We start from the raw sequence: 17,159 nt of genomic DNA, 5'->3' as shown, positions 1-17,159 counted from the left end.
CTAGTCAATCAGCAAATAGCCACCCTCCAGTTTCAGTACTCAAAGTGTTTTCTCTAGAAAAATGCACTCAGGGAAGAATTTCTGCTTGGAAACCAGAAGAAAAGAAAGAAAAAGATGTCTGCAGCATAAGAGAGGTCGTAAGTAATGGTTGTAAGTGTTCTCATTATGAAATGCATTTATGTCTGTAAAGGACTGGGAATCAATGGCAGCTCAGGTACATGAAGATCACAAGTCATAACCACTCTGATTTTAAAAGAGTTCAAAGTTCCACACTGACGACACAGAGCCTTCTGGATCATCAACAAAGATAACAAACACTTTGAACACATCATAAAGGACTAGGCTGAAATCAAACCATAAAAGTACTTCTAGTGCTTTAATAGTTGTTCAGTGTCTTTATATGTATTTAATCTCCTTAAGATCTGAAGTTGGTTAGCTGAAAAATTACTACCTTCATATCTGAAAACCTTGCAGTTAACCAGCACAATGCTTTTAAGTGGTGACCCTGTCTCATCCCTCTGAAAGCTTCCAAAATGGCTTTTAAAATCTACAGTAAATGGGGGAAATGAATTGTGTGTTTACAGTTCCTGTTGTACAGAGACAGCAAGAAAATTTAGTACTGGTGTTTGCACGTACCATTTCCTTGTGATTTGGATAGAACGTTTGCTCAATTAAAGGGAACTTCTCTGGACCCAGAGTTTTGTAGACAGACACCAGCTGGGCAAACTGCAAAATAAAGCCAAACAAAACAAAAGCTTAGGAAAGAAACCACATTCTACCAAAACAATCTCACACTGTCATTTTGCTTCTCCTTTTCTGAGTTTCATAAAGAGCAAATACACATACACATTATACACTTTCTCTCTCCTCCCCTCTCCCATGCGCACCTTTTTTAATCCACCCAAGGCTCAATTTCACATACAGATCAATAAGGAACAACACCTCTAAGAGTTAAGCCTGTAGGGAAAATGAAGCATGTTGGAATACTGGTTTTCAGGTATCTCATTGTCTGTATAGTTTAAGCTGATTTTGTGATAATAAAATCATTATAATTTTGCATTTGCTACCGTCTTTAAAGATCAGATATATTTCACACTAATTTAGCCTCTGGCACCTCACTGACACTGAAACACAATTTTGCAAAACTGGCAAACAGAGAAGAGCCATAACTATGTCATATGTAACAAGCCAGGCAAAGACCAAATAGGAGAATTTTGATTCCCTGGGCTCTAGCCATGTACCATAGCTACACGGCCATTCTTCCATGATCAAAACAAGGATATTGCCCATTTAAATGGCTATGTGTTATTGCCATTTCTATTAATTTTTTCTTTCTGTGGCCTTTCTCCAAAATATCCAGGCTACCTATATGCTGGGCTGCAGTAACTTAACACAGAAAGGAAAACAACATTTTAACACAAAAAGGCTAAGAATTCTTTATTAAATAGAAAACTTATTTTGGGTCTGCTCTTTCTCTTTAGCAAACAGATCAACTCTTATGTTGCAATAGTTCAAAAAACTAAATCACTCTTGAAATCACGGCTTAGCAAGTGAGGTTTCTAGGGAGCAAGACGACTTTGGCAGTCAGAAGACCACTATTGTTTCAGGACTCCAAAGCTCTGGCTTGTACATGCCTGTGATGTGTTTAATTGTCATTATGCCAACATGAGACATAAACAAATTAGCACAACAGTTTGAATAGTGGGATTTGCTGGTTACAAACAGGAAAAAAGCAAAGAACAATAGAACTCTGTCTGTCATGCAGTTTGACAAAATACCTTCTCTTAACGCAATTTAGGGTGCAGGGATAGTAAAAACTGTTTAAAGGGAAAAAAATTATGATACCCTTGCATCACATTTCCAGCTGGCATACAGTATTTGTTTAATTTCGTGGTGTTTACTTAGGTTTGGTAAAACACATACTTAAATTTTGAAGTCCAGTGGAAAACACCTTAATGATGAGTAGTTTTCACCAAAAGCTTAAGAAGTTCTAGTTGGATAGTGTACTGTACAAAACAGACCTCAAGGAAAGGAAATATTATCACAGCTACCAAAATAAGGTGGTTTGCAGATAGGATTCCTGACAACTTACTACATATTTCTGTTCTTATCCAAGATCCAAAATCAAAATTTCATAAATAAATACTGCCTATCAAATACATGATTTTTGCCAAACACTTATTACATTAAAATAAATCTATCTTTAAGTAAAAACCTTACCAAAAAAAAAAAATCATGATTGTATTTCCTGTGATTGTTTTCCTTATTTTCTTTTCCATTTTCACTGAAAGCAGGGTAAAGACAGTGAGAAAGTGACATTATTTGTAGGGGTTGTAGCATTCACTCAAGAGTTAAGAAAGCTATAATTCAGATTAATACTTGCAAATGTTTGTTTACTTAAAATAAAATAGTATCAGCCACAGATAATTTACATATATCACTCAAAAAGACCCTCTAATCAAGTACTTAAGGTATGAAACAGCGCGTAGGAAAAGTGGGCCTAAATTTCCTGAAGCAGAGGAAAGAAATTACTCAAGATTCCCCTGCTTCACCTGTGTGTCTACAATTTTAGGAACCTCTTGCCCAACTTTTCTCCCCCCAGAAAGAAACTTGATAAATTCAACCCAAATTCACATAAAATTTTGGCATTCTAATTGTACATCCTTAAACTGCCACAAATATTTCTTTTTTTCCTAGATTCCTACCAGGTGGTTTATGAAAAATAATTTCATTTATGTTTTAATTAATTTCTATCAGTTTTTAAGTGTTATCTGGACTATACCTTTTCATATTTTCCTTTCGAGAAGCTGAACGAAAACACACGTGTTACACAGATCAAAGATGACCACTTCTAAAATCCTGTTGTTACCTGGGCAGTGGAAGCTATACAGAGCTTACCAACAGGGTGAACATGGAATGCCATGTTAAAAGCCAGGTTTTAAAGGTCTGCTGGAAACGACACTAACAAGCTTGAATTGACATTTTTTAGACTTTAATTAAAAAAAAAAACACAAACCTACAACAACAAAGACCATATTAATGCTTTGCCTTGATTAGAGCTTTTAAATTGTTTTGTTTTACTGGGCTAGCTAATATGACCTTAAATTACACCTTTAAATCACAGTAAAGCTTATTAAATTCTTCCCTAGGCAAGAGCATCATCTTTTTAAATGATAAACTATTGAATTATTATCGAACTCTATGCTGAACGCTTTCACATATGGAATGTTCATGTAATGGAGAATACTGGTAGAGCCACCCTAAATATAAAGTATTTTACACGTATGCCGAAAACCATGGGAGATTTTAACAATTATCTAAAAAGAGAAACACACAGAGCTTACTATTTCAGCAGGAGTCGTTTCAACATCTTCAGAAAAAACAAGAGAGTGGAAAAAAAGTTCTTTTAGCTTCTATTAGCTAGCTGAATTTACTTCTCATTTCAAATTTTGCATCTTATTTTCAGCTCAAAGAGAGATACTCTCAAGTACATATACGTCGGGTTTTCAGGTTGGGTTATTTTGAAGGAAAATAGTGGGATTTTGTACCACACTTTGTAATGTCAGCTCTTCTCTTTTCTGCTAGGGACTAAATGCTTTCACATCTAGGCCTATAGATTGCTCCTCCATAAAGAAACAGGAGAGCACCAGCTTTGTCCTCTCCAACAAAGTATGATACAGATAAGAAGAAATATTAGAAAAACACTTGCTCCCTTTGACTTCATATAAAAGCTTTATAGGGTTTCAGTACAGTAAAAATGGACCACTATAAATCTGACTGCATAGACTGTACTGTAATCAAGCAGTGCAGTTACAAAAAATAAAAATAATCGCTTTACTAACTTCATAAAGATTATAATAACGACTTTGCTTATCGCTTTAGATGACTTAAATTGTGCTTAATTAAACACGTCATCCCTGAAACGCTCAGATTTTTTTCTGAACTGCACAAACTTTCAGATAATTAGAGATTATATTTAAAATTAATTACTCGAGATGCTGCTTTGTGTTACCTTTAATTCCAGCAAGCTTCTGATCACTCTTGCCAGGCGGAAGGATATATACCATCGTCCATTCCAGTGGGGAATTTCCTGGTATGTTAAGATTTTCATGCAACAAACTACTTCACGTTTCCTTGGACAGTTGTTCCCTATTAGGGAAGCACCACTGAGCTGTGTGCTATAAAACCTTTACTGTCACAGATTTTCCTTTACTGTGAGTATTCATTAACTGTTCTCTTTACAAGCTAAGGCTTGCTTCTTCTGACAGCGAAAGAATTCCAACCAGTCATCTAACACTTCACAGTAACAACTAAAATGACCACAAAATTCCCTGGATAGTGTGCTTCACCAAAGCAGATGAGTGGGCAGCCTCTAGGACTGGAGAAACAGGAAAACTTTGATGGGTGAACACTTTTTGAATCCCTCTGTCATAAAAAATTTGCACTTTTAGCTGAGATTTATCTTATCTTTGATTGCTCTAAGGCGTGGATACATCTAAAGAGTGAAGAAATTCCATGCAATACCAGTTTACGTCTGGATTTCCAGATATAAATTTGCCTTTTCCCAAATATATGAAATGTGTATCAGTGTCCGTGGCTGATATTACCAAAATAAAATCTCCAGGTTTCTAATATGATCTCAGTATCGCTGCCAGCTTGCTTTGAACATGTATTACTTAGAAGCAGATGATGTAAAATAGTTTAAAGATTGGGTTGTTATGCTGATCAAATGTTTAGACAGAGTAGAAGTTTCATCCTACTGTATACTTAAATCATTCCTTTGTAAGACTAAGAATTGATGAAAAACAGCTTTCCATGGAAATGCTGTAGAGGTTCTTAGTATTACTCTGTAAACTGCACACTAGAATAAATTATGCCTGAATATATTATATCATTACACGCGAGCACAGATGGGGGCCTCAGCAATTGGATTTTCCTTTTCAATATACAAAGAGAAGCTCCTTTTTCCCTACAACCATCCCACAGAGGTCTCTTCAGGGGTCTGTAGGTTATGAAGCTGAGAGATGATCTGGTTTAGATTACAGGCTGGTTTATGTCACATCTCTATTATAGGAAACTAGTAAAGATAATGACTCATTGACATCTTTACCCCCTTCAGACAGCACCATGAAAAATGTACTAAAGTCCACTTTCAGGCTGAAATGTACATTTTTAGGCTGAGGCTCAGAGATATGGCTGGTCATTCCAGAAAAACATGATTGCCTTGTAATAGATGTTCAAATGCACAGACTAAGTGCCATTAGAACAAACATATCAGGGGCCTTTGGTGGCCAGCAGATCGAGAGGCAAACACTGCAGACCCTTCAGAGGGAGAAGAAATGAAGCAGTCTTGTGGAAGGGGCTAGGAGGGTACATGTGACACAGGTACTCTTAGGGAGTCAATTTGCTTTAACGAAGGATTTTCACTATGCCTGTATTTTAAACACAGCTTCGGTGTTTTTTTGGATTTAAATATATATAATATATATATATATATTTCTTTTTTTATTATTTAAGAATTAATTTAAGGAAAAGAATAAATATATAGTCTTCTCCCTCTGAAGGGTCTGCAATGTTTGCCTCTCGATCTGCTGGACACCAAGGACCTGGGTTTTTTTTCTTAAAATACCATTACCTGAGAAGTTTCTCTGTTACTCTTTTTATGCTCTTCATGCGCTGTTTTGTTGCGATTGGCCTACATTTGTTCTATTATGCTTTAGTAAACATTAAATACTTTTCCAGAAGGCTGAGTACATACTCATTTGAATTACTATTTAATACCTAATACGAGAATCAAGGGGAACAGACCGCTGACTGTAGCTTACGTACTTCTTTCTGTCAGCAGGAGCTGACAGACAACTTAATGAAAGTATTCAAACTTTCAAAGTCAATTCAAAGCTTGACATGGCAACTGAACAATGACACATCGCCTACCAATCAGTCTGGGCACATTAACAGAATATAGAAAAGATGGGAACTGACAAAAGAACTTGATGTTCCTCCAGTAGTTTTCCATGATTACGACGCAAAGCCAAATACAACACAGTTGGATTACAATGGAGAGATAACTTATATGGACCCTGCATCATAATTCAAATGGCAGTTTCAGAACAAAGATGAGTTGTTTCCTAACCCTTCTGTGGCCCAGCCTCACACTAGCACATGGTGATGAGCTCTGCCTCGCCAAGCTGAGCTGCTCTCCCCCAGTGCATTTTTCATTTGCATCCTGCTGCTTGACCCATCACTCTGGGACCAGCAGCATCTCTCCCTTCCACCTCTGACTGCAGCTGATATTTCCTCACCTTCTTTATCTCCAGCTCCCTCCTCACCCTCTGAGGTGCTTGTCTGCATCTACTGAGATGAAGCTACTGAAAGCCTGTGTGGATTGTGCTGTGCTTCCAAGAACTATTTGAGTTGTCTGCTCCATGTTATCCAGAACATCCAACGGCGTTTATTTGGCTACTGCACCTCTCCTGCAGCATGAGTACTGCAGCCTGCACTGCCTCTAAGAGGCACTTCGCTCCAGTTGCTAATCACCGCTGTAATTAACTGCTGGAACATTTTCACATCGGAATTACATCTGATAAGACATACAAATTATTAAGAACTTCTACACAATGAAAAAAAAAAAAAGTCTTAAATAAAAACCTCATGCCCTTGGAAGAACCACATGCAGAGTTCTCACAGATACCAGAGTGCATCCATGAGAGGAAAAAACAAGATGTTTTCTACAACAGTTATAAAAGCAGGATTTAAAAAACCCCACAAACCAACAAACAACTAGAAGAGGATCAAAGACAGAGATATTTTTGTTCTGTCTCGGCTAGCAGAGTTGGGTAGAGAGGCATCTGGCAATGAGAAACACCTTGGCTACTGAAAGAGACAGTGACAAAATGTGTAAACAGTGAGGAAAGTGAGATTTAAGGAACACATGCAGATTAAAATGAAGGAAAAGTAGCCCATGAGCATAAAAGGTAGAAAACAGATCAAGACATGTCAGAATTAGCAAAAATTAGTACCATGAGGCCGAGAGCAACAGGCCTTCTGGAAGTTTTTATTTCAGAATGAAAATTTACAGAGGGAAAAGAGAAGGTTATGGAACTGAGTCATTCAAATAAAAGCTTTGAGGACTCTTCTTGGGTGCACTTGGCATAAATGAGAATGTAGTTTATTCCACTATTATGGGAACACAGAGTTCAGTGTCCTGTTAAAGGAAACATTTGTGCACCTGTTTATTTTAATGGGACTTGGGCATTTGCTTAAGCACTTCTCAAAAGGGGTTGGGGCTCACTACAATAAAAAGAGATTTTACTGTTCTGTGGGGCTTTTTTTAGAGATACTAAGATCCTGAGACTTTCCAGATAAAATAGTAAGTTTTTATAAAAATACTGAATTCAAGAGAACATCACAGTAGAGGAAGAAATCTTTTAATCTTTTAATGCAAACTGTGGTTTTGCAGATATAGCCCTCCCATATTCATTGGTAAAAACTCTTGTAGTTAATGAAATTTTGTGCAGGTGTTCAGATGTGTCTGTATGAAGTTATCTCCAGGCAAAAAAGCATTACTGATGTACTTAACCACTGAAGTATTAAATCCCATTTTAAAGCTAAAGATATACTTTTTTTTTTAATTTCTCTTAATTTGTACATAGATGCAATCATGTGCTGCTACAACTTTGTGCATAGAATTCAAACTCAGTCAAACTGGGCTTCTTACCTATATGGACTTTTCTGTCCCGAGATCCTTCCCGCATTTCAACCAGACAAGGAAATTTTGAAAACTTTTTCTCAAATTGGCTGCTGGCAAAGACCAAAGGTAGGATGCCACTCCTCATACAAGACCTGCCAACATGCTCTCCTTTAAGCCCAGCACAGAAAGTCAGAGGACTTCTCCAAGGTGGCCAGCATCCAAAGAGTGTGATATTTTACAGCATTTTAAATGGAACTATAAACAAAAGAAGATACTTCACAGAACAGGTGTGCTAGTTACTACGCCTCATAGAAGAAACAAAGAAGAAACACCTGGCATCCATTTCAGATGTGAACTGGAGCTAAGGATAGAACCTAAACATGAAGGAATGATGGCAAGGAAATCAGACAGCAACAGCAGCACTGGTGGGAGGTTTGAAAATCATGTGGGAGAACAATACTTGTGTAGAGGGAGAGCGGGGATTGCGGTGGGAGAGCCAGCACAGTGGGAGGGATTTTCCTGGATAGGTGACAAATTGCTTCAGGAGGGTGAGTCTAGCCCCCTGATTCTCCTCATCACTGAGTCACCGTGGCTGTATATAAAAGAAGCAGAAATAATCTCTACCTAGATTTTGGCTAGAAAAAAATTATCTTCTAAGGAACTTTAATGGGGAATATAACATACAAGTTTCCTTTTTAATTAAATACTGATATTGCTCAAGAAATCAAACTTAATTTTCATAATCTGGCCTTCAGTTATGGATATTTGCCTTAAGCAAGCACAGAAGAGAGTTTTTGAATTTCAATACTGTAGCAGGAACAGCAGATAACGCAAAGGATATAAACCGCAGCTTTACAATCCTGGTTTTCAGATTAATCTTACAGCCTTTATTTAAATATAGTTTCTGTCAGTAGAAGTTCAGAAATGGTTTAAAGTATGTTTCAGTTTTCTGCCACTAGAAAAGTTCAATGCAATGAAAGTCTGTCATGGATGTCAAGAGTTCCCACCACTGCTCTTTAGTGCAGAGAAGAACAGGGCAAAGCAGCAACAACCTACCACAAAATTCAAGAATGCAGTAAAACAAATGTGATTCTACTTTTGCATTGAATTAGCCTCATGGCAGCAAACGCTAGTCAGTGCAAAATAGGTATATATACTCATTTTATATATAACGTACTTCATAGTTCAAGCAAAGACTGATGAACATGGAGCCCTAAGAATTGCTGTATGGTACAGAAAACAAATCATCATGATGCTAAGATATATTCATTTAAGGGTCTCTGCTTTTTTGAAGGAGTTTCCAGTGAGCTTATACACTTTAGGAAAGCAAAATCATTAATCATCACTGTAATATTCCCTTTCTATTTCAAAAAATATTAAGCTCAAAATAGCACTGTGCAGAGGTGCAAACAGGAAAACACAGTGCTAGGCTTATTGTATTTAGATCTCTTTGTTATGCATTTAAATTAATAATTTTTCATGAACTTTTCTCCAATTTAACGTTCAAGCTTGCTGCTAAATTGCATTTGACCAAAAAGCTTAAAATGCTTTCACCTTCCTTCCGACACAGTTTTGTGAATTTACTTTCAGCTTTTGCACTACAAATCCATCAACATGTTTTGCTTTAACTGGCAGGCTGAGTGAAGAGGCCAAAACCTTCACTGGCTGACAGAGAATTAAACTACAGGTTTTTAATGCTTAACGTTCTCCTCTGACCAGTGCTGGAAAAGCAGCACATGTGGACAATTTGTTCTCTGGCTGCCCTATAGACACACAGACCTCTGCGTTCACTATGATCCTTCATATGACTGAAAGCCACAAAACTGGTTTTAGAAACACCTCTACCATTCATGTAGATATCTGCAAATAGAGTCATGGAATTAATTACGGAGCTCGCCAGGCATTATCACATGGAGCTGTTCCACCTTTACCACCCATGCCATTGTGCCCAGTGCCTATGAGAGCAGCTCTGCACTGCCTGAGAAAGAGACAGGCAGCACCTGGTTTCCCGTGCTGAAGTCAAAGAAGGAACTGCTCTTGCTACAGTAGCTTTCTGAAGTGCAAGGGTAGGAAAAAGCCACTGAACCACCTCTTTGGGTGGGCTCTGGCTGCCCAGTGTCCCTGTCTTTTTCTATCAAGTAGATCAATCTTGTCTCAGAATGGTTGAAACAACAAGAAAGTTCAATGCTGGCTCCAGGTTTCACCTAACAAAATATCTGAAAACATAGCCACTGACTAAAATACAGGTCTTACCATTTCTAACATTTGTAATGTTAACAGACATTAAATTTGAAGGTCCCTAAACACCTTCGTTATCTGAGTTGAAGCCACATTGCAGGTATTGAAGGTCAAGGCTAAGGAACGCATAAGATCCCCTCTGGCATACAGGCAAGTGCAATAACCAGCCAAATTCTAGGCCATTGTTCAGCATTACTGTACAAATCTTATTTTCAGTATTGAGCACAGAATTTTCTCATAGCGCAATAAACATTCGGTAAGAAGTTTATAATTTTCTTCTCTAAACCTGACATGGAATAGCATGGGAAGAGCACGGAGTGTCATCGCTTTCCAGTAAATAGATTTTTGAAAATACTTTGCTTGCACACGTTCATTTTATTTGTTATTCATTCTCCAGAAGATACTTTGACATGATGTTGAAAGTCATCTGTGTGATTGTGTCTGCCCCTTAGCACAGCTTCAATAATTTGAGTCAACAGGAAGCTGGAATGAACAGAGCTCGTGTTTTATATGCTCCTCCCTGCAGAGTGCCTACAAGTTTCCTGCCAGTGCATCAGTCTATTGCTCAAGACTATTAAAGTGTAGCTTGAAGGGGGGAAAAGCACAAAAGTGCAACTTCAGACAGCAGCACATGAAGGAGGAGAAAACAAGGTGGGAAAGAGTATCAGAACACCACCAGAAAGCAACAAAGGGCAGTTGAAACAGACCTTCCAAAGAAAGCAAGGTAAGAATAGAGAAATGAAGTGTTGAATCAGAGTAGAAAGATGAAGACAGATAAGTAGAAAATCAACTGCAAAAGACATGCAAAGCCAAACACAACACACGAAGGCATAGAATTATGTAAGCTTGGCAAAAGGAGCAAAAAAGGAAAATGCCAGGAAACTTGCAAAAAAGTATTTGGCTGTCTGCTTACAAACTGTAGGAAAAGAAACAAACAAGAACGGCAAAATTTACAGTACTACCAAATTTGACAAAAGGAAAAGCCACAACCAGCCTTCCCTCAGAACGATTGCGGATGAGCAAGGAAATAAATTTTAGCATAAAAAAGTGTTCTATGGCACTTCGCTTACATTTATAATTCTTAACAATAAATTTCTACAACGAAGGAGACAAAGCCCCAGAGGTCTTTTAAAGATGTTTCAGTACAAGATGGGTTTACACCTGGAGCGCCTTGTAAAAAATGCCAGGATCTTTCAGCTTTCTTTAAAATAACACAGATATCTCTCTGCCTTCTGGGTCTTAATTCCACTCTGCCAGCTCTTGACCAGAAAACAGTTCCTATTTTTTCCCCCCTTTACCCCCCGCATCACTGAACCGATGCAGCAGGTTGTCACTATGCCAGCAGCGTCCCCGTCACTGGAGGCCAAGCGGCTCAGCACCCAGCTCACCCGCGCCGTGACAGACGGCTCTTTGCAAGCCGTTACAGCTATGGGGTACCTTCACACACTACAGTGGGCTTCCACATCCCCTCCATGATTACATCAAGTCAGCATTTCCCTCTAAATACAGACTCTTCCACCAGCATGGCAACAGCTAATTAAGGTCACAGCACTCACAAATGTTTTTTTGTAGGCCCATTATCACGTTGTAGGTTGTGCTGTCTCCTTCACCAGGGTAAATGTGTAATTAACATATCAGCAGATCCTTGAAGCCTTTTATACCAATCACTGCCACGTAGCCTCTCAAGGAACTCTAACAAGAGAACAGATCTGCAGCCAGCTACAGGTGCTGCTGTGTTTTCCCTCTGCAGCAAAGGAACCAGAACTGCCACCATGGAACTGGACTGATCTCAGGAGAATTTTCTTTCTCTTCAGTCATATATACTTGGTCTATACAACTGCAGCAATTCTGTAATCTCTGCAGTACTGAAATGCTTATCACTATGTGAATCTAGAAGTAGCAATCCAGATACTATAATGCATGTAATTAGTATGTCACAGTCAGGTTTAACTGAAATTAGGTGTTCTATCTACGGCAGTCATGGACATTGTACCTTGCGGTCCCTGACAAGTCAGTCTGCATGTTTAGTATAGTCCAATTAACTCTACCTTACTGCAGAAATCCACTTATTAGCAATCTGCTATACACAGTTGGGGTGAAAAGCTAATAATCTGTGGTATTCCAAGACTGCACCCCTAGCACCACTGACTGCAAAAGGAAACTAAAATTAAGAGCAGGGTTCAACTGATGTAAACACTTAAGCATGTAAATGTCACAAAAATCTTAATAGGCAGTATGCAAAAGGTTGCATGCAGACAAGAATTTTTTTTTTAAATTCAATCCAATACACTGCTAAATCATGTTTTTTAAAAAATATTATTTTCCCAGTCTGAATCGTGAGCATGATTTTTACCTATTACTGCAAGCACTGCCATTGTCATCACATTTTCCAGTTACTTCCAGCCTCCACAATCACTTACATCAGGTAATTACATCACAATTACGTACATCAGGTACTATTGGAAAGATCACATACAATCTCCTAAGCCTCAGTTAAGGAATGCCTCATTTCTTGAATGACATTTTCTAAAGGAAAACAAAGATAATAAAATATCTAGATCGTGATTTTAAATAATATCAAATGATAGCCTTGAGTAATTAATTATGCTCTTTTTACTGTTATAAAACTTTCATAAATGCTTTACAGATTTACACAGGTCCTGTACACCATTACCTGAGTAAAACTGTAAGATGGAACATGAATCCAGTGTGGGAAGTATATCTTTTTACCTCACCTTAACTCGACGTAACTGAATTAAACCTGGTAACAGGGTAAGTCACACACAAAAGCGTGAACCTTAAAACAGTCTCCACAGCTCTGCGTGCACTCAGCAATAAAGAACTTAGTCTTTATTTATAAAACCCATACTTTCCCCCTAGGTAAGTAGCTTTCTGATATTCTTACTAGCATTTAAATGAAATCCATCTCACCAGCCAGGATCATTAGTTTTTCATGAGGTAGGTGGTAAGTGTTATCACAGAACTGAAATAACAGCAGTACTGTAATAAACCCAAATCATTAACATATTTCAGTATGCAAACATCTCACCACACACATTCATTTCAATATTTTCTTTGCCATGGTTGCTAGCATCCTAACTTTTCAAAGGGTTATATGGTGCTTTGAACTTTTGACATACATTTGAAGTAACTATGTATGTCCTGACACTGGAAAACACAAGCTTTAAGACTTGTTTTCAGAATTTTTTTTTAATATGTTCCTGACAATCTTCCTACCGCACCCCCATCTTTCATTAACATACCTCAGATCAAATACAAATTTGCTGACTGTCTATTGGCAAAGGCACAGAAGCCCGGGGGTGTCTACAGACACAGTAAAAAAAGTTTAAAAAAAAAAAAAGTAAAATAAAAAGTAAAAAAAAAAAAAAAAAAAAAAAGAGTTCTGCTGCAAAACTAAGGGCAGGTGCTTCATTTCCTAATGTGGGGTGTGAATCTGCCCTCAGGGCTGTAAAGAGATGATGTGCGTCTGGAGCTGAATCTTAAAAAAAACCAAACAAACAAACCCCCAAAAACAAACAAAAAACCCCACCAAAGAACAAACAAAGGAAAGACCTGATACTCTGAAGAACAGTCATTTATAAAACAAAGATCTTGTGTGTTGGATTCTAACTTTCGTTTTATTCAGTAGCCCTTTTACAGCTAGTCTAACTCTCCCAACTTCTTCCCCTCCTAGCAGTTCTATACTACTCCTGATGTAAATGAAATCAATTCCCATGACTAATTTTTCATCCCTTAAAAGCCCATTCCATCGGACACCCTATTTTTTTTCTGCTGTTATAGAAATTGCAATTCACTTCTGCCACTCAAATTTTACCTGCAGGAAAGTCAATCTGTTTCTCCTTAATTAATAAAGATTGTTACTTATGGCATTATCTAGAGTTCTGCTTTCTAATTTTTCAGAAGGCTTTTGAACTTGCTATTTTTATAGAAATAGCTTTCATACAAATATCAGGTCACCCACGTTAGCAAAGAAATTGTCCAGAAAGGCAACCTTTACATGCTATAAAAAAGGGGGCTAATCGACAGTAAGTCTAAGCACACGCTTGCTTACTTGCACTACTGCAAAACCAGCATGGGCACTCATGACTGCTTGAATACACTTTCTGAAATTCTGGCAGTAAGACACACTTTATGAAAAGATACAATTTGTATGAAGTCAAACCTATTTTTCTTATGTGAATGTTAAGACGACAAATAACATGAAACGGAATTAAAGTGTATTCTAGTATTTAAGCCACAATGAAAAAGACAAATATAAACAAGAAAAGTCTTAACTGCAAACACACAATTTCAGTTTCAGCAAACTATGCAGTTCTGTATGTGAGAGATGAGACTGGCAGGTGGTTCAATACCTTTATTCAGTGCTGTAAATGTTGAGCTGGTTTCTGATCAACCAACTTGCAGAATAATTTTGTTGGGTTTTTTTCTGTAACAATTTAACTAAGTTTCTGTCTGAACTGGTATGTTCAGGTATATGCTTAAATACATGTCATTTCAACAGTGGGGAACATTGCTTGATTCACTGGCCTGAAGTACATCCAGGAGCCCGGCACGGGCATCGATGGTGTCTCTGCTTCATGCTGGCATGCAGCAACAGGTCGGGGAGGGCCCCCCAAGGGCGTCCAAATCCAGACTGCAGTTTGCAGCAGGGATTTCACTCAGGCAGGGTAGCATGCATGAGTCAGGTGTCACCAAACAAACTAGAAGATAATAGCAAAACCAACACTCCCTGGATTCTGTTGAATAATTTGAATATTCATGATATTGGCTGAAGCAAAGGGTCAATGGATTTTTACCCTCGGAGTAAGTAAGGTTGGGTTGAAACAGGTTTGCATGACTTCTCGCAGAGCTTAGCTTTCCTAAATCTGATAAAGATTTTGTGATGCTCTGGGATGAACATGGTTGTGTCTACATTTCCCACTGTCACAAAGACCAGAAGTCAAGATATCCCAAGTTCAACGCCCAAGCAAGCCCCTTCATGTTTGTACAGAAAATATTTGTGTGCTCAAATTGAAAGTCCACACTGCTAAGTAGGACCCAACTAAAGTGCAGGTGCCACCACGTATTCAGAACTCTCACATTTACAGGCTTAGCTTGTGGTCACAGGTAGTTAAAATGCAGAATTGAGGCCACTGCCAGAGCAAAGCATGTCCGCGCATGGACAACACACAGACATCGCCTACTCAACCTCGATGTCCATGGAATTGCAGTGGGGGCATAATGCAACTCAATTAACAATTTCAGGGAACTACAGAAGATAATTAAAACATGAAAGAAGCTAGTTTGAAGCACATGACTTGTCTGACACCAAAATTTCTCTCAAACAGTTGTTTCTGAGAGGAAATACCCAAGAGATGTGAAATGGACTCTTGCTGAAGCTGTGCAAAATTTAAGCATTTCAAAGGAAATATATTTTGGGTGTCAGATGAGAAGCTGCAAGGTAGAAAAATCTCAAGGGGAAAAAATATCATTCTTTATGTTCAAATTAAATAAGATCAGCTGAAAAATATTTTCATTTCATTCATATCTAAACTGAGACAAACTACAGAAATTTCAGCCAAAATGAGAATTTCTGCAAAACCCAAAGACTCAGATATGTCAATTCAGAAGACAGCCATTTCATCGTGAACTGCTATGTCACACCTTATAAAAACTCTACCATAATTTGAGATTAAATTATTCTAACTCTAAATTCAAATAAGGCCTTATAAGCATAGTACTTCATTATTTGTTTCTAAGGTGTACTGTATAGAACAACAACAACAAAAAATATGGAGCATGACTTAATTCTTTTACACACATAACCATACATTAGCTTTCGCTGGGTTTTCCAGTTGTTATAGTAAATATTGCTGCAGCTCCCAGTTATTCCCAGTTATAAGAGTGAAAAATCAGCACAGAAATTTTATGTGCAACAAGACCAGTTGTAAGAAAGGGATATCTTTATTGGTCTGGTGGAAGAACAGCCATGACATTAATGCCACCAGAAGAATATTATGAGGAGGAATTATTAATTTACTTTTTATTGCATCATTATTGCATATAAATGCTACTGCTATTGCTTAACCGCCTAGCTTTATTGCATACAATGAATTAAAGCATTAAGACATGCCACACAGCATAGAAAATGTGATGTATTAAAATAATGGATTCAGCAATATACAATATATATTCTGAGAAGTTATAAATGCTCTAACAATTATTTATTTCCCACTGTAGTTTACTGCAATATAAAAGTATAATAAAATTAGCTGCAAGTGGTATATGTTCAAATCCGCTGACAATTTTTTGGAGAGATTTCATAGTAAGTATGAAAAAATAATCCTCAAGACAGTAAAAAGTATTACTGTTAAAATTTCCTGCAGTGTGAAAAATACTGACAACTGTTCTTTTCCTACCCAGATATCAGACAAAAAAATTATGAAGCTTTGGCTATTTATAACAAGCGGTATTCTTCAAGGTTTCATTAGACCTTGGACAACTGGAAATCTATTTTTTTTTAATAATTAAATTAAAATTAAAATTAAATTAAAATTATTTTTTAAAAAATCTATTATAAGAACAATGACTGCACCATTGATAATCAACTTTTACAGCACCATGTTTTAACTTGTTGCTACTAATGTTTAGTTCTCTATGGACCAAAAAGATCACCAAACTCTGTATTCCTACAAAGCGTGGAATGAAAAACTGAATTGGCTTCTACATTAAAACTGGCAAAGAGCAGAGATTCCCCAGTGTACCTCATTACTCTAGGTGTAGCTGAAAAGACTACTCCCACATCCATATGCACAAGGATTATGAAAAGAGCTTTCAAATGAGGAAAGGAATAGCTGCAGATTTCCTTGCTAAAGCATAGCCCCAAAAATGTCACAGGCATGGTTTAAAACCACAAATATGAAAAATATTCTCAGCTTGCTTTTCCCAGACAAATTGTGAATAAACACACTTTCCTCACTTGAGGAAGTATGTTAGCATTCCGTTGGTTTCCTCACTTATTTCATTATTTGTATTACAAATATTTTTTCTCTCTGTCTACACGCCACCTACACTGGCTCTTTGAAAACATGATTGAAATACGTTCGTTTACTTTTTATTCCTTTCACTATCGCTTCACCGGTCTGCTAAGTAACTTTGCAGTTTGATACTCAATATTCACGAAGGGGAACCAACCAAGCAAACAAAAAACAAACAACAACAACAACAAAAA

General features: G+C 37.5%; 1 protein-coding gene across 1 annotated transcript in view; it reads right to left on the bottom strand.

Moving 5' to 3' along the window:
- SYN2 (synapsin II) overlaps window positions 1–17,159 on the bottom strand; it is a 191,001-nt gene that overhangs the window by 93,072 nt on the left and 80,770 nt on the right. The window contains exon 5 of the mRNA XM_037385295.1: window positions 637–726. Within this exon, the coding sequence (XP_037241192.1) occupies window positions 637–726 (90 nt within the window). The remainder of the gene's footprint in view (window positions 1–636; window positions 727–17,159) is intronic.

The sequence above is a fragment of the Falco rusticolus genome, chromosome 4, assembly GCF_015220075.1.
Source record: "Falco rusticolus isolate bFalRus1 chromosome 4, bFalRus1.pri, whole genome shotgun sequence".
NCBI lineage: Eukaryota > Metazoa > Chordata > Aves > Falconiformes > Falconidae > Falco > Falco rusticolus.
The sequence above is the reverse complement of the archived record's forward strand: the minus strand, read 5'-3'. Positions and strand labels throughout refer to the sequence as shown.